General features: G+C 54.6%; 2 protein-coding genes across 6 annotated transcripts in view; both read right to left on the minus strand.

Moving 5' to 3' along the window:
• IQSEC1 (IQ motif and Sec7 domain ArfGEF 1) overlaps positions 1-1,768 on the minus strand; it is a 330,995-nt gene extending 329,227 nt beyond the window's left edge. For all 5 annotated transcript variants that reach the window (XM_049693707.1, XM_049693708.1, XM_049693705.1 and 2 more), the window contains exon 1: positions 1,488-1,768. In XM_049693707.1, coding sequence (XP_049549664.1) covers positions 1,488-1,753 — 266 coding nt within the window. In that variant the 5' untranslated portion in view covers positions 1,754-1,768. The remainder of the gene's footprint in view (positions 1-1,487) is intronic.
• Positions 1,769-17,609: 15,841 nt separating this feature from the next.
• The window catches only part of NUP210 (nucleoporin 210), a 100,569-nt gene continuing 96,593 nt past the window's right edge, over positions 17,610-21,585 (minus strand). The window contains exons 37-40 of the mRNA XM_004284327.4: positions 20,619-20,835; positions 20,314-20,409; positions 20,149-20,232; positions 17,610-18,971 (exon numbers count right to left, since the gene is read on the minus strand). Of these exons, the coding sequence (XP_004284375.2) occupies positions 18,871-18,971; positions 20,149-20,232; positions 20,314-20,409; positions 20,619-20,835 (498 nt within the window). The 3' untranslated portion in view covers positions 17,610-18,870. The remainder of the gene's footprint in view (positions 18,972-20,148; positions 20,233-20,313; positions 20,410-20,618; positions 20,836-21,585) is intronic.

The raw sequence follows: 21,585 nt of genomic DNA on the forward strand, positions 1-21,585 counted from the left end.
GTGTGTCCCAGCCCTGGTGCATTGCCTCCCCGAGCGACTGACGACTTCACTGGGCCCCTGGCTCTTCCTTAAGTCCTTGCTGGGGGGTGAGGGCTCAGGCTCTGCAACTAGCACCAGATGACCGCTGAAGAGACCAAGTGACAAAGGGGTCTTGGAGACACCAGAGAGCCGGGGGCCGGGGGCAGAGCTATGGAGGCGGGGGGGGGGGGGGGCGGCTGTTCTTTCTCTCAGTGCTGCCAGCTAGGAGCGATTCCATGCCTCCCTTCCAGCATAAACAGAGTGCTGAAGTGTGCCAATGCCCTGCCACCACAGAGCCACCAGGCTCACCCACGCCCTGACCCCACCCTACAACGCTCCTCTTCCAGGGCCCCCCAGAGCCCAGAAGCACCGCCCAGAACCATGCAAGAAGCAGGGCGGTAGCCCTGCACACACAGCCTGCACAGCCCGGCCTGGGGCAGGGGGGACACGGGGTCTCCGGTGACCAGAGGGCCAGATAACCATACCTGGAGTCCTGGGAATCAGGAGCCCCTCCCCCGCAGGATTTTAGAGTCAGGGTTAACTCCTCCCCCATCACTTCTGCCCACCCCCAGCCTCCCCGGAAACGTGACCTGAAGCTGCGGACCACCGCCACTCCACCCTCGCAACACACACACACACACACACACACACACACACACACACAGAGTTTCTCCTCACCCCTCCACCCCCCCAACACACACACTCACACAAACACACACACACACACACTCTCTCTCTCTCTTCTGCCTCGCCGAGATGGGCGCCAGGACTTCTGCGGAGCCCGGCCGCGCACGCGACTTCGGACCCCACGGGAGGCAAACGCGCGGCCAGGACGCTCTGTCCAGCGCGGCCGGGCAGTCCCGCCCCATCCCGTCCCCTGCTTAATCCTCGCTCCGACATAACCCCGGTAATCCTGGGGCGAGGCGGGCGGGGTATTAACCCAGAGCCGCGAAGGAAGAGACCGAGGAGTCCAGAGGGAGGAGGGCTCAGCGCGTCCCGGGCTGGAGGCAGCACAGAGTCCCTTCAGGAGGGGTGCGACCCGCAAGTGACCCAGGCCCGCTCGAGGGCGGGATCTGCGCCTGACGCGGCCCCTGCACTCCGGGTCTAGAGCCTCCGAGTCAGGAGTTCTGGTCCGGCCACCCAAAGCCCCAGGGCTGCGCCGGGACGGCCCCCTGTGGCGAGGCCGACCCCACATCCAAGCTCCCGAGCTCCTGGGTCGCTGGAGCCCGAGTCCCAAGCCGGCCGGCCGCGGAGAGCCGGGCGGGCGGGAGCGCCGGGCAGCGCCCCGGAGCCCCTTTCCCTGAGAGCTCGGTCCCGCCGAGCCCGAGCCCCAGGTCGGGCCGCGACCCCGCCGGGGGTACCACGGCCCCCCCCAGTCGACATCCTCCACGACCGGCCCCGAGGGGAGCGGGGCCCCCCAAGAAGTTCGCGCGCCCCCGACACGCTCGCCGCCCCCGGTCCCCACTTACTTGTCGCGGCGGCCTCCGAGCTCCGGGATGGCGCCGAGCGGCTGCGGGCCGGGGCCGGGGTCGGGGCGGCGGGCGCACGCGGCCAGGTGCCGCCGGTGCCGCTCCAGCAGGCCGGCGTTCTCGCGGCTCAGCCGCGCCACTTGGCGCTCCAGCTCCTCGATGCGCCGCCGCCGCCGCGCCAGCAGCTCCTGCTGCGCCGCGACGATCCGGGTCAGCTCCTGCAGGTACTCGGCCGCCTGGCCGGGGGGCTCGGCGGCGCTAGCCATGGTACCCGCCTCAGGCGCGCGGGCGGCGGGGCGGCGGCGGCGCGGCCATGGCTGCGCGGCGGTGACGGCGGCTCCGCGCGGCGCGGCGCGGGGCTCGGCCCGGGGGGCGCGGCGCGCGGGGCCGACGCGGCCCCGCCTTGGCGCCCTGCTCCCGCCTCCGCCCGCGCCCGCCCCCGGCGCCTCCACGCCGCCCGCGGCCCCGCGGACGCGCCGGGCCGGACAGTGCGTGGAGCTGCGGCCGCCGCGGGCGGGCGAGGAGTTTGCAAAGTGCCGGCTGCGGCGCTAGGGGAGCGGGAGCCGGAACCTGGCGGCCGGCGCGGGAGGAGCGGGCGGGAGGGGCGGGCGGCGGCGGAGGGAGGGCGCCGCCTGCCGGCCCCGCGCCCCACGCCCAGCGCCCGCTCCTGCCGCCGGGGTGCGACTCGCGCCTCTGCATAGCCGCCTGGGCCGCTCTGATGTACAAATTTCACAAAGTAGGAATTCGGCAAAACAGACCTTCCTACTACGTATTGTCAGCCGACGACTGAGCTGTGAATAGAAAATAAGGAACTCATAAGCACTTTGACATTTTTTCTAAGTCTGATAAAACGCGCGGTTCATTTTGTTGTACAAGCAAGACAAGTTTCCTAGACTGTTCCTTTCCTAGACTGTTCTAGGCGGTTGGCGGCACTGAGGCCTCCACGATGTGGATGTGGACCAGCCACCAAGGCCCAGGCAGGCACCTTCCACTCACACCCAGGGTCTGGTGTGATGGGCCTGCAGGCCAAAGACCCACTTCAAAAATGGCACGGAGACTTTAAGCAGTTTATTTTGCCCCTGAGCCTCAGGTTCCCCAGCAATAGTATTTTCTATTTCTTGACTTTTTAAAACCTTTATCATTTTCATAGTCTAAATTTCCTTAGGGCTAAACATTATTTTTCTATCTTCTTGAAGAGTTCGGTTATTTCCATAGTTTCTTGTTTTATAGCAAATGCATTTAAGGCTATAAATTTACCTCTGGGTAAAGCTTTAGCTACATCTCATAAGTTTCTAAAACTTTATAATAATGTACATTTTGATGATACAGTGTCTCTTTGTTAAGGCTGGCATCACACTGGCTTTGATGAAACTTAGTATGCTATACCTATGTTTGTTGATACCCCTTTATCTCCAGGAGAGGATAAGCCCTGCATGGAGAGACCCTGGACCCTCCAGGGCCCTAAGGCCTCCTTGGGTGGCCCCTGGGCATGGCCTATGGAGAGGGAGAGAATGGCAGTGGGGCTATTTAGAGGTCCTCAAATTCACCAAGCACTTTCACTAGGCTACTTGTGATGTTCTAGAAATTAATATTATTTTTATAAATCCTGTTATTACTTTGTGAAGGGCACAATTATATTACATCCTGCTTGTGTGTGTCAACTGTGTTTATCATTTCAGTTTATACATTGAAAATATACCAAAATCTTTGCAATCCTGTTTTAATATTTCCTCATTTTATAAAGATAACAGGAGCCTTCCCAAAAGGGATATGGCCTCGGCTACTCTTGACTTATTTGGGAGACCTGACCCTGGGGTCACACATGGGGTCTCTGCCAGTTTGGGAATGAAGGAAATTCAGATCTAAATCCTGGGGCATGTGAGTGAAGATTGTGGGGGGAGAAGATGATTGGGGGGAGGAGTAGCTTCCCCCTCCCCCCACCCCAACCCCATTTGCCTGTCCCCCACCTTCACCCTGCAACCTGCTTCCAGCAGTTCCGGGTTGAAGCTGACCTCACATTTCCATCTCCACGCTGCCTCTCCCCCAAGCCCCCAGATGCAGTGAGCTGATTGACACCACCCCCCGAATGAAAGACTAGACTCTGGGCTCTCAGCCACCCAGATGTCCCTTACAGTCTCCCCACGTAAGCCCATGACATAAGAGCATTGATGGGCAAGGTGGCAGAAGTGGACGAGGGGCAATCCAGGGTGCTTTAACACACCTGCAACACGAAGCAGTGAAAACACATGCAGGCTGTCCAGTTTAGACACTGCCTCTCATCTTAATTCCCACAGGGTACAACAAAGGAGAACTGTGCAATGGGCATTGTGGTGGCCAACCGGACCCCCATTTCAGGACGAGGCTCTCATCCCCCACCAGCCAGACATGTTGGCATCTAACGGCTCACAGCCACGTCCCTCTTGGGAAATTGCCCTGTGCCCATGGAATCTGCCTCACCCAAGGTTATGTCCCCACTTCCCTGAGGCCAGACAGTGACTGGTCCATGCAGGGGTACAAGAGCTTGGTGCCCTGTCCAAACTTGGGCAACCATTCAGGGTCATCCCAGCTCCAGAGCCCCTGATAGGACCCTCTGAGGCCTCTGCTGGGATCAGACCCAGGCCAGCCCTCCCCCTGCCCAGCAGTGCCCCTTCATGCCCACGCTGTGCTGGTCCTGAGAGCTCCGCCAGCAAGCCTCCTGCACCGAACCTCCTTTCCCCTCCTCTCCTGACTGTGTCACCCACTACTTGGACCTTGTGATGATTTATGGGATTTCTATGCTGTCCAGCAACTCTAGTGAAAATCTCCGTGCTTTGTATGGAGAGAGATTTTAAACCTGAAAAAACAGTAATAGGCTTTTCCAATATTATCATTACATGAATACAAGGCCAAGGAGTTTACATTGCACTGCAGGAAAAAAGATGTAACTATGTACTCTAAAGAAAATAAAGGTAACAAAAATTTGGAGGAGGAGAGAGGGGAAGGGGAGGCATATTATGATCATCTATTAATTTTTACTATTATTATCCACATTCAGCTGCTCAGTAAGACCATCTATCTTTTTAATATCACCATTTGTTGAAGAATATTCATTTTTCTCCTTAAAAACCTTCCTCTGAGAGCTCTCTGACTCACTGTTGTAATTTGGTTTGGCGCTTCCTTGGCCTGCTATGCAGCTGTCATCGGCAATTTCCTGGCATTACTCTTCTGGAATGGGTCCATGCTCTCTTGGATCTTATGTATTCTCTTTCTTGGATTCATTTTCTATTTTGCTGTGTACATCCTCTAGCAATTCTCCCAGAGACGGCCCGGGGGAAGGTCTTTGAGTCCTTGTGTGTCTGAAATGATTTATTTTGCCCTTACACTCAACTGACAGTTTTGCTGGGTATAGAATTCTAGGTTAAAAATCAATTTCCTCAGAACCTGGAAGGGTTTGCACCATTTTCCCCTATCATCCAGTGCTGCTGATACTAATCTGATTCTCGTTCCTTTGAGGAAGAGATTCTCTTGTGTGTGTGGGGGGGTACTGCATCCAGTCAGGACTTTTGGAAATATGGTGGGGGGCATATTTGATCATCACAATGACTGGGGACAGTGTGGTATTCAATGGGCAGGGGCCTGGTATTTAATGCAGGGAAGTCCCATCTAACAAAAGCTGCCCCGCTCAAATTGCCAAAAGAAGAACAAAGTTGGAGGGCTCACACTACATGATTTCAAGACTTATTATAAAGCAGGAGTAATCAAAGCAAGTGGTCCTGGTGTAAAGCTACACAAAAAGGTCAATAGAGTGCAGAAATAGACCCACACGTACGTGGTCCATTGATTTTAACAAAGATGCCAAGGCAGCCTAATGGGGGAAAGGATAGTCTTTCAACAAATGTTGCTGGCACAATGTGAAAGAATGAAAACTCATACCTGTCGGGATGTACAAAAATTAACTTGGAATACAGTGTATACCTAAATGTGAGAGCTAAATATATAAAACTTCTAGGGAGAAAAACCATAGGAGAAAATCTTAATGGCCTTGAGTTTGGCAAAGATTTCTTAAGTATGACACCAAAAGCACGAACTCTGAAAGAAAAAAAATCAATAAACTGGACTTCATCACAACAATAACAAAAACCCTTGCTTTTCAAATGTCACTGTTAAGAAAAAGATGGGCTTCCCTGGTGGCGCAGTGGTTGAGAGTCGCCTGCCGATGCGGGGGACACAGTTTCATGCCCCAGTCCAGGAAGATCCCACATGCCGCGGAGCGGCTGGGCCCGTGAGCCACGGCCGCTGAGCCTGCGCGTCTGGAGCCTGTGCTCCGCAACGGGAGAGGCCACAGCGGTGAGAGGCCCGCGTACCGCAAAAAAAAAAAAAGAAAGAAAAAGAAAAGACAAGCCACAGTATGGGAGCGAATATTTGCAATATGTACATTCAACAAAGAACTTGTGTATAGACTATATAAAGAACTCTTATGACTTAATAATAACAAGACAAACAACCCAATTAAAAATGGGCAAAAGATTTGAACAGACATTTTACCAAAGAAGATATATAAATGGCAAATAAGCACACAAAAAGATGCTCAACATCATTAGTCATTAGGGAAATGCAAGTCAAAATCACAATGATTTACACATGAAACCAAAATCGTAAGGAACAAAAGAAAAACGAGATAAACTGGACGCTGTTGAAACGAAAAATTTTTGTGCTTCAAAGGACATCGATCAAGAAACTGAAATGACAACCCTCAGAACAGGAGAAAATTTTTCTGAATCATACATTTGATGAGATCCTTGTTTCTAGAATACATAAAGAACTTTTACAACTCAATAATTAAAAATGACAACCCAATGTAAAATGGGCAAAGGATCTGTATAGACATTTCTCAAAAAAATATAATAAGTACATGAAAAGATGCTTGACACCATTAGTGATCAGGGAAATACAAATCAAAACCAAAATGAGATACCACTTTACACCCACTAGGTTAGCTAAAAATACAGAAAATAATAAGTGTTAGCAAGGATGTAGAGAAATGGCACACTCATACATTGCTGGTGGGAACCTAAAGTGGTGCAGCTGCTTTGGAAAATAGTCTGGCAGTACCTCAAACATTTAAGCATTTATACCATATGACCCAGAAATTCCAGCCCTAGGTATATAGCCAAGAGAATTGAAAACATACAGCCTCACAAAAACTTGTACACAAATGTCGTAAGAGCATGATTTATAAGAGCTAACAAGAGGAAACAACCCAATGTCCATCAGTTGATCAATAGATAGATACAATGTGGTCTATGCACGCAATGAATATTCTTTGGTAATAAAAAAGAATAAAATGCTGACACCTGCCACAACATGGATGAAACTTGAAAACGTGCTAAGCGGAATAAATCAGTCACAAAAGACCACATATTGTAGGATTCCATTTACATGAAATGTACAGAACAGGCAAGTCTATAGAGACAGAAAGTAGATTAGTGGTAGCCTAGGGCCGGGGGTGGGTGAGTAGTAGGTAGGTGAAGATTTCTTTATGGGGTAATGAAAATGTTCTGAAATTGACTTTAAAACACTGTGAAGGTACTGAAAATCATTGAATCGTACACTTTTAACGGGAGAATTGTGTAGTATGTTAATTATATCTCACTGAAGCTATTCAAAGAAAGAAAATACACACACCATATCTGCTAGAATGGCTTCAATTAAGGAGTCTGACCATTCTTCCCATGTCTCCATTGGGGCTCATCTGAAGCGGGTAGGAGGCGAGGAGTTGGGTAACCAGCTTCTTCAGGCTAAGCATGCAGCCCACCCAGGAGCTCCTGACCAGCTGGGGCCTCCACATAACTGCCGGGGAAGCCTTGCCTGCCTCTCACCTCAGTGCTGTTAATTTCTAGCTGGAAATTGTTGTCATTTTACACTGTGAGTGTGAGGCCTGTTCTTTCTCGATTAGCAAGTGCTAGAGGGGTGTTGAAGACCCATCAGCAGGTGGCCAAGTGCTTCTCCTTCCTATAATCAGGATTGAAGGGAAATGGCCCTCTCTGCCCTGTCATCCCATGATGTTTAATGCTCTTTGGCCCACATCTCCTCAAACAGCCTTGGGGACTTTGTCTCAGGTGTACCAGGGCCCCAGATGTGTTTTCCTAACGTCCCAGCCTCTGCCTTTTCATCTGTAAAATGGGGATAAGAACATCTGCTGATGTTGGAGGCTGTGGAATTCAACGTCCCTCTGAGAGGCTGCAGTTATTATCACTCCGCGGTCTCTGTAGGAACGGGGGTGGGGGGCTCTAACAGTCCTCCTCATGGGAGGAGCATGCCTAGTGGGGGTCACCTCATCCAACCTTGCCCTTTTACAGACGGGGCGCCTGCGGCCCTGAGACAAGGCCGCCCCTTTAGCCGCTGGGGCAGAGCTTCGGCAGCCAGGAGCCTGTCAGGGGCCCAGGAATATGTTTGAGATGGGGTAGAGGAGGGAGGAAAAAGACACACTGACACGTCAAAATGAATAAATGTTTAATTAAATGTCCACAGAACAGAACATCAGTCAACTAGTCAATTGCATCTTGACTCAGCGCCATATAGTTATATATAAATTCTATTTAATGAGGCATGTGGGTGCTTTTTAATCTGTCTGCCGTGACACGGTGTGGATGTGCCCACAAAGGTCCTAGCAGAAGGCTTAAAATAGCCCTGCCAGGAAAAGGAGGGGGTTGCCAAAGAGCCCTCATTTGTTCATTCATTCATTCTTTCTTTCTTTCAGCAAGCACTGAGTCTGCAGGGCCAGCAAAGGCCAAGTGAGGGGCCCTGATTCTCCCTCTGGGATCCTGTCCTGAACTTGATTCTCCATCCGTCCCCCCAGGCTCAGAGGGAGCAGGGCAGGCCTGACGTCACAATTCACCCAGTTAGTCACAGGGCAGGATAAGCACCCAGACCTCCCGCTGGGCCTCTGCGGGGAGGGGGCAGGCCCGCATCCCCCTGGACCCTCTCCCGGCTCCCCATGAATATTTACACAGCTGACCCTGGCCTCCCCCTTCCAGAAGTCTGCAAGGAAGCCCATTACAGATTCATGGGGCACTGGCTGCATCTCTGATTAGGAGAACAGGATTGTTCTAATTTTAACATCACTCCCTACTACCTCGACCGCCTCCCCTCCCTGTCATTCCTGTGAGGGAGGTTTTCACCTCCCTGGAGCGCGATGCAGCCCCAGCTCTCTTGTCTGTTACTTGGGATGAGTCATCTTTTGGAGAATTCTCCATGACGTGGGTGGCTTGAACCACTTGTTCCGGGGTCCCTGACAGACATTTCCCCCATTAAGCTAAAACGCCGACCCATTTAGCACCTGGAGCAGGATGGAAGCTGGAGGCCACGGCCCTGTTAACCATGACCCTGAGAATGACATCCAGCCACCTCCCCAGGTCGGCCAAGCCCCGCCTGCTTGCTGACTCATCTCCCCCAACTTCCCCCCTCCAGCCTAGGATTGCCAGATACAATAGAGGTTGCCAGTTAAACTGGAATTTCAGATAAACAACAAATGATTTTTTTTAGTATAAGTATGTCCTATGCATCATTTGGGACATACATAAACTAAAAAATCCTCTGCTGTTTACCTGAAATTCTAATTGCAGACATTTAACTGGGTGCCCTATTATTTTTATTTGCTAAAACCTGGCCACCCTTCTCCAGCCACATTGCCCCCCTGCTGTTCCACAGTCAGACCCAAAGCACTCCCACCTCAGGGCCTTTGCATACGCTGTTCCTTTGGCCTGGCATGCTCCTCCTGCCCCATCTTTCTTGATTCCTTGGCTCTGAGATCTCAACTCAAATATCACCGCAGAAAAGTCTTCCCCGACCACCAAACTGATTCAGGGTCCCCTCCACCATGCCATCATCCTCTCTCCTACCATCTTGCTTCTCATGGCACTTAGCACTATCTCCGCAACCGGGTTATCTATTTATACTTTTTCCATGTCCCCCACTACAGTGCCAACTCCATGAGAGAAGCCAAGCCTGCCAGGCAGAAGGCCAGGCACATGCATGTCTATTGGATGTGGCTGAATATTTACAAACGCCCCTGCAGGAGAGGCTTCACACTGCCCACAGTGCATCTGAGGAAGTTGAGGAGCGGAGCAGTGGACTACCCATCCTTGGTCTCTGGCTGGCCCTTTATATGCCGAGAGCTCTTCCCAGTACTTTCCATTAATTAACTCATTTAATCTCACATCAGCCCAAATGATGGAAGCACCATCATTGCCTCCATTTCCCAGGTAAGGAAACTGAGGCACAGAGAGGTTCATCAACTAACTCACTGTCACACAGCACATGAGAAGCAGAGTCAGAATTTGAACCCAGGCCTCCTGGCTCCAGAGCCTGCACATAGAAAACAGTGGCCTGGTCCAGCCCTTAACTTCACTTGCTTAAGTGTTTACAACAGACCTGCAGAAACCCTGCCCCAGACACATAACCTCAACATTCTCCTGACCTCTGCTACACACTTCCCTGCTACTGCCACTGCCCGCCCAGCGCGCACGCGCACACACACACACACACACACACACACACACACACACACACCTCCTTGTCCTCTCCCTGGTCATCTTTGCAAGTGCTGTTCCCCTTTCTTGGGAACCCTTCCCTCTTTCTCTTGTCCACCAGAAAAAGCTGTTACTATTCCACCAAGGTGCCTGAGCAAGTGTCCCCTCTTCCAGGCAGCCCTCCCTGACCATCCCCTCCCCTACACTTGGCTAGGCCTCCTCCGAGCTCCCTCAGGACTGCTCCCGCTCTGGCCCTGGTCTAAGCCTGGGCTGTCTCCGCATGGGACATGAGGTCCGGGAGTGCAGGGAGGGGTCGGAAGCCTCCTGGGGCCCTGTAGCCAGTGCAGGCTGGGCTTAGAGGGTGAGTGAAGTTCATGATTGCGAGGACCATCCCTCCCATCAGCAGGGAACCTCAACTGCTTTTGTCATTTCTGTCCTCAGCAGGACTTTGGTCCCCATCCCTGGCTATGCCAGGCCGACTGAAGTGGACTCCACTGGGACAGAGACGGCCACAGTCACGGCGGCTGGTTCAGGGAGGGGCTTCCAGAAATTAAATCCCAGTTGGGATTTTGGCTCAACAACTCTTACAACCCACCCAGAGAAAAGCACATAATGCCATTTGCAGCAACATGGGTGGATCTAGAAATCATCATACTAAGTGAAGTAAGTCAGATAGAGAAAGACAGATATCATATGATATCACTTCTGTGGAATCTAAAAAAAATGAGACAAATGAACTTACTTACAAAACAGAAACAGACTCACAGGGTTAGAAAGCAAACTTGTGGTTACCAAACGGGGAGTGTGGGGAGGGAGGGATAAATTAGGAGGTTGGGATCAACATACACACACTACTATATATAAGATAGAATACCAACAAGGACCTGCTGTATAGCACAGGGAACTCTTCTCAACATTCTGCAATAACCTATATGGGAAAAGAATCTGAAAAAGAATAGATATGTATAACTGAATCACTTTGCTGTACACCCGAAACTTATACAACATTGTAAATCAACTATATTCCAATATAAAATAAAAATTAAGAAAAAAATCTTGGGAAGAAAGAACAGCAAATTGAAAACGGAGCTGGCAATCAGCAGAGGGGCTACAGGTGATGTTTCTTTTCTTGTCTATATTTCCTACTTCAATTAACTCAGATTACTCTGTAATTAGGAAAGTGCACACAAGTCACCTGGGGGTCTTGCTGAAATGCAGGTCCTGATCCAGCAGGTCTGGGGCGGGGCCTGAGAGTCTGCATTTCTAGCAGGCTCCCGGGTGGCGCCCACCCTATTGATCCGAGGAGGACCAGAGTTTGAGTAGCGAGGAGGACCAGAGTTTGAGTAGCGTGGCTGTAGGGTGTTAGAAGAGGGAGTCGGAGGGGGAGGGGGAGGGGGGAGTGAAAGGAGGAGGGGGAGGGGAAGGGGTGCAGGACGCGAAGAGGAAGAAGAGAAATTGCAGAAGAGGTGAGACTTCTGCCCTGAGGGGGGAGCCAGGCAGGGGGAGAAGGGAGAAGAGACAAACAGAAGGGCAGACCGGCCCAGGGGCTGACGGGAGCATCCCCAAGGCCCCAGCGGACCTGGGGTGGGAGGAGCCAATGAGGCTCAGATGTTCCGAATCAGTCAGGAAAGTGGGGCCTGAGTGTCCTGCCCTTCAGAGCCTCACAGCGGCGTGCTGGTTAAATCGGGCCGCCCTGCCCCACTCAGCTGTGGCCTCTGAGGTTTAGCCTCTCTCCTGCCAAGAGCAGGGCAGCCCCCGGGGCGGCAGCTGTGCTCCCTGAGGCTGTGGATCCAGCGGGCGGGTAGGCGGGTAGGCGGGGCCGGGTGTTGGGTCTGCTCCCTTCCTGGACCCGCAGCCTTTTGGAGCTGGGGCACCTGATCAGAACCGAGGGGAAGCTGAGACCCAGAGAGGGGAGGGGACGGGCTGGACAGTCAGGGCCGGAAGCAGAAGCCTGGGGGAGCCTGGGGAAAGGACCAAGGGGCAGAGGTGAGGTGAGTGCACGTGTTTTCCCCAAATAGAGCCCGTCAGCTCGCCTTGGATGAGCAGTCACCCCACTGGCTGCCCTGAAGGGATTCCACTCACACAGACACCTACTGCTAGAGTGACCCTCTGAGCCAGTCTCTGGCCATGGCACACTCCTGCTCTGGCACCCTCCATGGCTCCCCATTGCCTGCAGGGGAAGTTTCACAGCTTTTCGTGTGCTCCCTCATAGAATTTGGGGAAAACTCTATCCCCCACCACCCTTTCTAAGTTGACACCTGTTGTATACTTTTATCAGTAGGAAGTAGAACATATGAAACAATTTACAGGATGAAATACAATGAGGATTAACCATAATCAGAATATTTTATGACAGGACTTGATAAAATAGGTTTTAATTATCAAATTAAATAACCTACTCCGAATCTGAAATTATGTGAAATTTTACTGAAAATGGGTTTTAATGTAGGTCGAAAAGTGAGAAACCTAAAAGAAAGTCCAGTTAGACTGGGAAGAATTAACTTTGCTGACTTCTCCTCTCTGGATGTCCTGAACTCAGAACATCTCAACCCAGTCACATGTGCCCCTGGGGAATGTTACAGGACCAGGGGTGGGGGTGGGGGTGGGGGTGGACAGGAAGCCTGGTTTGAATATACTGACCCCAGTCACCCCAAATCAGTATTTCCCCACATCCCCTAGCTTGGGAGCCAAGAGCTTTTTATACCCAAAACAACGTGCCATAACTCTATCCCAGATGGGTGAGGACTGGAACCCAGGCCACTATCTGTTCCTCCCCACAGGAGGCTAGAAGTGTCTGACCTTAGGCTCAAACTGGCCCCTCCGCCTAGACACCCATTCCCACCCTGGTTCTGACTCGCCTCCTCCCTGGAGCCTCTTCCAACCCTCCAAACCACCAAGGTCCCTTTCCCCACCTGTAGAAGGTGCTCTGAGCCTTGTCTGTCTCTCTGCCCCTCCACAGAGAAGACCCATCTGACTCATCACTGCCTTCTGCCCTGCCAGCTCCTTGGGAAGCAGGGCGTTGATAAAGGCTGCCAACAGCCCCTGGAGGTGGTAACAGCATCTCAACCTTCCTGGAGTAGGGAACAAAATTACCGACTTGACAGCCGACACGAATCTGTCTCCAACTGGGGTGCCCAAGAAACAGCCCTTGATCATTTTCCTTTGATTTAGACCATGAGCGCCCATTCCCCTCCCCACATGGATGGTGAATGTCATTTCAATGGTTCCTGAAAACTTAACAAACTGATTACAGTTATACACTTAAACTTCCTACCTCTGCCCGTCAATCTCCTCACCCTGGACCCCTGGACCCTGTGGGCAGTAGGGGCAGGTAGCTGGGGCTGCAACATTTGCCTACTTCTTCTGCACTTTAAGATGCTTCAGTCCCAAATCAATACTTCTGAAGGAAAAAAAAAAGATATATTCTAACATACACAGCATCTTTTAGCCACTCCCTCTGTGTCCGGTTGCCAGAGAAAAGGTGATACCTTCACATCTTTGGTTATAGGTGAGCTAAAACTAGTCCTTTCCTGCCTCTAAAATGAGGGGCTTGGAGTAGATTAAGGAGGATGATGGGACTCCTCTCCTCTGTCAACACCAGCTGACTGGCTGTGGCTGCAGGGATGCTGGATTGTAGGGAATCTGAGGCAGAGTCCTGCTTGAACAGGAAAGAGTGCTGGGAGCGATTAGTAATGTCTGCCAGGGCCACAGGAAGAGATTGGGGAAACACACGAACCAGAATTTTACCAGTTATGAAGAAATTCAGAGATTGAAAACTGGTGGCCCGAGGGTAGGTTTCTTCGGCCCACACAAGCTTTTTTTTTTTTTTAATATTTTTTAAACTTTAATTTTATTACCATTATTTATAAGGTGGAAGGTTTTACTGCCCCCCAAAGGATTTTTGGAGTCTCTAGAAAACTAGAAGAATGGGCCCCACTGGGCTTTGTCCCCACCTGGCCGCTGGAGGTCAGTGGGTGAGGCCATGCGCTCAGGTCGCCAGCGTCCACCCCCAGCCCCTTGCATTCGGGGGCCGCCTGCCTGGCCCATCATCCACGTTTGTGAGCCTGGACCTGATGGTTGATTTGCTTCAGTTGGCCGGGTGACTCCTGGGGAATGTGTCATGGCCCCCAAGAGAGTGAGGACAACTGTGCCTAACCACCAGGGAGAAGAAGGCAGAAAAGTTCGTATTTACTGAGCACCAAATGTTTGCTCACCACCATGCTGGGGGTTGTAATACAGGAGCTCATTCAGTCCACACGGCACACCTACGGAGGAGGTAGTGTGATAATTACCACTCTGCAGACGGGGAAACTGAGGCTCAGAGAGGTGACAGGAAGTACTCAAGGTCAAGGTCCCCCTGGCTGGTTAGTGGCACAGGCAGGAGATCTACCCGGTGCCTGGGTCTTGTCCACCAGGCTCTGGGCTGCTGCCCTTGGCCTCCTGATGTACCCCTCCGTGGAGAAGGACCCAGAGAGGGAGCCGCCACTGCCCTGGAGCCATTACACCTTGCAGCTGTGGAGCAATGGGAAAATGGGATTCCACTTTCCTGGTTCTTATAAATTGTCTTTATTTGCCATCAGTAAATACTCCCCACGTGAAAAAGTGGTCACCTGATGAGTCTGCTAATGAAATCTTCCACGGAAGTTAATGTGCTAATTACATACAACATAAAACAAAATAATAGACAATCACCAAACGCACGGTTCCTGGCTTTGTTTTCTTCCTTTCTCTCTCTCTCTGAGATTGCTCACTTTATGTGATGTTGAAATTGTGGATCTAGACAGGATCCTTGAGAATTAATCATAGGGTGAAAGGCCCACGCCATTGACTAATGCGTCCTCATGACCTGTGTCACTGCTCTGGGGAGGCGGGGGTGGTGGTGGGGGATGACCTTGACCTTCAGGGCCGGGGCCTGATGTGCTACTCAGGGGTGGCCCCTGCTAGTCCCTTCCTGTCTCTGGGCCTCAATTTTCCTGTCTGTATGATGTATGATGAGGGAGTTGAACAATAAGAAAAGACAACCCATGATTGCTTTGTGTTAATGACCTTGACTCTTTTGTTAAATAAATTTATTTATTTATTTAATGACCTTGACTCTTGACCCCTCCGTTCACATCTGTGGCTTTGCAGCTCCTCCCAGCCAAGGTAGACTATTCCTGAGCCTTGATTCTAGGTTCAGACTCGTGACTGGTTTTGTTCAAGGGACTGGAGAGCACAGGCTAGCAGGCCCGTCCCAGCCCAGCCCCTGGGGGGCTGTGTGTTCCCTCCTGCCCTCTTGCTCCGGGTTGTCACCATGAGCAGGACGTGTCTCACCCAGCCCACTGGGGTGACAACAAGATGAGAGCAGCAGCCCGAGGGTGAGGTTGACTGGGCCCCTCCCAAGAGGGAGGAAAACGGGGCCTCTGAGGTGCCTGCCTGAGTGCCTGGCCCAGGCTCTGAGCACCAGGCACCCTTCCAGCCTCTGCCAGGGCCACTGGAAAGCCCTGTCCAGCGGGATGGGCCAAAGGCGCAGCCCTGGGCAGGGCCCAGGAGAAAACAGACTGAAGGTAAGGGGCCACGAGGCTGCAACAATGTCAATCAGACTCTGTGACAAGTGGCAGAAACCTACCCTGAAGGGCTCAGCCAGAAGGGAATCCATGCCACGCTTTGTATCAGTCACCTACTGCTGCAACGACACCGCCTAACAAACTGTCCCCAAAGTCAGTGGTTTGTAACTATCATCATTTACTCTCAAGGTCACAAGTCTGCAGGTCAGTTGGTCTGGGATGGGCAGATTTGTCTCAGGTCCCTCTTAGATGTCTCTCCTCCTCCTGGGGCCAGCAGCTACCTGGGTTTCCTTGTTATTCTGTCAACTGCAGAAGGACAAGGAGGGTGAGCAGAAACTGGTGAGGCCTCTTTAAGCACAGGCTCTGAACTGACATGCGGTCACTTCCACCCACTTTCCATTGGCCAAAGCAAGTCACGCGACCATGGCGCCCCCTCCATGGGGGGAATGCAATCAGCCTCTGGGGGAGGCACTGGGAGGCTGAGGGCTGGGATGAGCATGCAGCCCACCTACCACCTCTTCCCCCGGAGCCACTTGGGGTGGCAGGCAGGCCAGATGCAGACAGGGGAACACTGCAGCGCAGGGAGGGAACACAATTCCGCTCTAGCCCCAGACGGGGGGCCTGCACCCCTGGCCACCTCACCTCTAAACTCCACGCCTTTCCCACCCCCCTGGATGCCCAGGTTCCGGGCTGTCTCATAGGTGGTATTTCAGACCTCGAGATGTAACATTTCCAGTATGCCCCCCACACCAACACACACACAGAAAAACAAGGGGAGACAGAGAGAGACACACAGAGTTATTTTCTGGCCAAACTTAGGAATTCTGGAGAAAAAAAAATCTATATGCAATACTATAATTTTAGCGCTAAATGGTGCTAAAAGCATTTTTTGGCACCCTTTAGAGAGTGAAAGTTGCTGGGTTAGTTTGGGAACAGAAAGCTGAAGCACGTCACTGGGTTTTGTGAACGCCCTCGCCTCTGGCCGGGTCTGGTTGTTTCTAGCAGCACATGCTTTAAGAGGACGGTGACGTCGGTGGAGAAGAGAGCCCAAAACTCTTGCTCGCATGCCTGGGCGTCAGGGGATGCCGTCCCGGGTTGGGGTGCAGGCTGGACACAATGACAGCCCAGCGACTCTGGTTGCCCGACCGTCCTTGCCAGGCAGAGCCCCACCGGGTCTGCTGAGCCGGCATTGATGGGACGGGAGGTGAACAGGGCACCCGTCCCTTCAGGGCACCGTTTCACCAGCTGCCTGGGACACAGCCGCTCTGTTCTGGCCCCAAACGTAGTCACATGTTGGCTTCTAGCAGCACGAGGGGCTGCGAAAGGCAAATTTTGCATTGAAATTCCAGCTGCTCTTTGCCCAGCTCCGCGTCAGGGGCTCAGACTCCGAGGAGGCCGGCAAGTGATGTCCGGGACAGCTGGTCTCCACCAGCAGCACCTCTGGGTGGCCTGCGACCTTGGGTGGCTACCTGTCTCTAAGCCTCCGTTCCCACCCCTGTGACACGTGATGCCAGGCCCTGCCCCACGGGGCACTCAGGATGACCCCGCACGAGTGCCCCGTGAAGGCCGCAGGCAGGGCCTGGGGCTGGGAGGGCCAACCCTGAGGGGCACGGGGTGAGGGGCCGGGGAACACAGAGGAGGGGCTGCCAGCAAGGCAGGTCCAGTTAACTAACAGGGCCGGTGTCCGGCTGTGACCAGGGGAGATGGTCTCAGGGGTGGGGTGGTGGAGCCAGAGCTGCAGAGAAAGGGGACGGCTGGAGAGGGAGGGGAGCCGAGAGGCCGTCTAGGTGACCCCAGTGATGTGTGGGCAGGGCTGCCACGTCCTCCGACAGGGAAGGCCTGTCTGGGGGCCTTGAGCAGGCAGCTGCGGGCAGACATTACGGCACCCCGCCCTGGTGCCTGCCGGTCCCTCAGGGGTGGGAGGGAGGCTGGGCTGCCCAGCTAGAGAAGAGAGGCTGGCAGGACACAGACCTGCTCCCCAAATGCACACAACGGCAAGCAATGTCACCAGGCCTGGGTCACTTCTGGGCAGGACGCATGTGATTCCGGCAATAATCACGCTCATCTTAAGAAATTATAGAGCTTTATTAAATAAACCAAGTAGAAACGCGCCTATTTACATCCAAGTTGCCAGTTTGAGCTCAAGTAATATGCAAGGCACAATTCTTCCTGTCTCCAGCTTTAAAAAAATAAATCGCATGGCCCAGTCCCAAAGGGCTGAGGCGGATTCACGTGTGCAGCTCGGGGTCCACGCCTGCCAGGCTCCGGGCCTTCCTGGGGGCGGCACGGCACCCCGGCCTCAGGAGGGGCCGCGTCCTGGAGGTCTCAGCTGCTGTGTGGACGAGGGCTGGGAAGGAGGGCGTTTTCCGAGTCGCCCCCTCCCCGGCCCGTCCTGGGAGCTGCCCGGAGGGAGGCCGTCCCGAGGGGCGGCAGAGGCTCAGATCCGCGAGGTGCTTTGTACAGAGGGAGGGACAGAGAACATGGGTCTGTGCGTGGGCGGAACAGTGGAACACAAGGAGAGTCCCTGTCTCCAGGCCAAGGACATTTCCCAGTTCCGATTCCGAAGTCCCTGTGCTGATAGCGAAGCCAGGACTGGGAGGATGAGCCGGGCCCCCTGGGGCCGAGTCCAAGTACACCGCTCGGGAAACAAAGCACCACAAAGGATGGCCATCCACTCACAGTGGCCCGAGGCGGGCAGGAGGCCCAGCTCCCAGCTCCCCGGAGTCTCGGGCGCCCCCGAGGCTGAGCCGGGCGCCCTGGCCCCGGTCCTGAGGCTCCTTGTGCAGGGACGGGGCGGCCCCTGTCACTCGTGTCTGTTCGCTGCAATCATTTCCCAGCAGCAGCCCGACGAGGGGAAAAGTCCAGTTTCCAGAGAGAGAAGAACCCACACAAGTAAAAAATCCAATAAAAAGTCCTTTCAGCCAAAAAAAAAAAAAAAAAAAGTCCTTTCCCTGAGACCACTGCTATCGCAGCATCTACAGACCCCTTCTCCACAGACTCCCACCGGCTCCAGGTCCTGAGAAGGGAGCGATTTTAGAGACCAAGAAACTAAAAGCCGAAGTGTACATCGTCCCGAAACCCCAGACAACCAGGTTGAGGAATGAGCCAAGGTCTTTGCCTTTGCAAGACTCTCAGTAGAACAAGACAACAACACAAAAACCCCCAGACAACAAACTTAAACTCCTACTTATAAGAACAAGCTCGTGAGCATGGCCTAAACTACAGTTACAGGAAGAGGGGCGGCGGCGGCGGCCGGGCTTGCTCCAGGCTGGACCCAGCAGGCCCGGCCCTGGGGTGGTGGAGGCACGGGGGTCCTGGCCCTCCTGACTAGTGGGAGGGGTACACCCGGCTCCACAGCCCCGAGGGAGGGCTGGCTCTGCGAGCAGGAAGCAGCGCGTTGAAAGGCGTTGGCGATGAGGCAGGAACATCTAGGGTGGGAAGAGAGCCCCGGTGAGCAAGGAGCCAAAGGGAGACCTCTACGTTCCTCACACCCCGCAGGGCCTACGCCAGACAACGGCTCTGAGGGGCTGCTGCCTAGCTACGCCCCCGGCTGCCGGGCCAGCGCACGAGGCCCACAGGGGCCTGCTGAGCTACGCACGCAGCGGCCTGGACCGTGCCCCTGACTTCCTGGCGCGCACGGCCTGCCAGGTCCCAGGATCCCACGGCCACGTCCCATCCACAGGACACACGGGGAGCGGGCCCGTCCATCTGGGCAGAGAAAGCTGCACGAACAGACTCCCACGTGTGCGAAGGGTCTGGAGTGCCCAGGAGGCAACGCGAAGCCCCCGGCGTGGCTCCAACAAACCGGGGAGGGGTGTGCTGGGGGACGGTTAGCAAGGCGAGCGCCCACTGCAAGCACAGCTGGATGATGAATCGGAGTTGACGTGGGGAAGCGAGCTGCTGAGCAGTCCACGGTTTTCCCTGGGGTCGCAGGCCTGAGAAGGCTGTGATTCTAGGGGTCCAGGATGCATGTAGGATCTTGTTACCCCAGGAACACCAACCTATATACACAGTTGTGTCCTCTTTCAAAAAACTCACGGAGCCCTTGAAGCCAGGCCATGGCCCCATAGGTCAGTAGACAGCCCCTCAAGGATTCCTTGTGGAGGGGAGAGAACCCTTGAATGGGAATCCGGAGACACAGGGATGCCACGGACAGCTGTGCAGGTGGGGTACTGCACAGCCTCAGGGGACACCACTCACAGAGAGAGGAGACCCTGGGGTTGTGCAGGGTCACCAGGGCTTCAGGACCACCAGAGGCAGGGGCACCACTAATAGGAATGAGTCCAGTGATTCTTCTCCATCCGAGAAACACCTCGTCGGGACCCTCCAGAACCCTCACCTCTGAGTCAGCCCGTCCAGCCCCAGCTGAGAGCCCTTCGCGGTAGCCCCAGCGGGTGGGACCCCGGCCCCACACGCCCACCCGCAGAGACAGGGCTCCCTGGCCCCAGCCCCTCCGGGACCAGCATCCGCCAGCTCCCGTTCCCCCACCAGCTCGCAGGCCTGCCCTCTGGGCCTCACAGCCCAGCTGCAGCTCATGCCCAGGGCCAAGCCTTCTGAGACCTGGGGATCCTCCCCCGCCGCCCGCTCCTCGGGGTGGCTACTCACAGTGCGGGCTGTGCCGAGGGCTGGCTCGCGGGGAGAGGACCGGTGGTGTGCTGGGCTCCCGGGGTGTGCAGACCGCGTGGTAGGCTGCGAGACGCACGGGTGGTTAGAGTGGGGGTGAGGATGGGGGAGCAATCGGGGGGTGGGGACACGGCACGCCCGCCTCACCTATGATCGTGACCGCCGTCGCGGCCAGCAGGGCAAACAGCGTGAAGAACATGACCTGGTAGGAGTCCAGGATGTGCTGGAAGAGGCCGGCGCCGTCTGTGGTCCAAGGAAAGAGAGTTACCGAACCGTGTGCGGAGGCCCTCACGTCGTGTGCGTGCTCAGAGGGTGAGGGGCCCCGGGTGAGAGACATATTCTGCATTTCTGCTCCTGCAGCCCTCAGACTCCCGGTTCCACTCCCACCTGGACCACTCTGCCCGTCCCTTCTGCCAGGTCCCTCCCAGCGGGTGTCCCGTCCTGTAACTCACGAGCACCAGGTCCCCGGCGATCCATCACGAAGGCCACGGTGACGGGGATGGTGATGGCCTGGTTAGTGGTGGGGCTGGAGAAGGTCAGGGTGGTGGACAGAGGCCCCTGGCTGCCGGCCGTGGGGTCCGAGATGCCGACTGTGTAGGTGACGAAGCTGGGCAGCCCCAGAGACTTCTCCTTCACGAAGGCCAGCACGGCCGGGGACCCTGACTTCACCTGGGAGAGACGTCAGGGCTGAGGGGCACACCCCACGTCTGCCTGACACACGTGAGCTGCCCTCCCGGGCCCGTGGGCCGATGGCGGGGACCCCACCAGTTCCCGCTTCCCAGGCAGGTGAGGAGGCCTGGGCACTTCTGACAGGCGTGCAATCCGCAAACTCAGGGGAGCACGCTGTCTATGCTGGGGCATTTTTAGGGAAAGGACAAATCAGTATCATGGAATTCTAATCAAGAGCTCCTTAAAAAAAATGCTGCACTGCGTGAGCGATCACCAAACTCCAGCTTCCCAAGGGAGCAGCCAGGAGCTCTGTCCATGGCCCGTGGCCAGCAGCCCAGCCTGGGGCCCAGCAGGAGCTCCACCACCAATAGCGACTTCATGCCTGTGTCACTGTGAGGACATTCAGCTACGTTTGCCGCAGCGAGACCAGAGAAGGAGCCGGCGGAGACACCAGCGAGCCCTTCGCACATCACCCCGACCTCCTCCCGGCCTGCCGGGCCGCAGGACCGGTGTCCTGCACCGCCACTCAACGAAGGGGGAAACCCAGGCCCAGAGATGGGGACACCATCGTCCCCAGGTGTGCGGCATCAGTGGATCAGTGATAGGTCAGAGGTTAGAGCTTTTCTTCCTGCCCCTCGTCGGTGGGCCCTCCTGCCCTGAATTCATTCGTGGACACGTGACACGTTCACTGAGCAGATGCCATGTGTCAGGCGGGCCCTGCACTCAGTGCTTCCCCCCATAAGTCACTTC

Source organism: Orcinus orca, chromosome 10 (genome assembly GCF_937001465.1).
Source record: "Orcinus orca chromosome 10, mOrcOrc1.1, whole genome shotgun sequence".
Taxonomy (NCBI): domain Eukaryota; kingdom Metazoa; phylum Chordata; class Mammalia; order Artiodactyla; family Delphinidae; genus Orcinus; species Orcinus orca.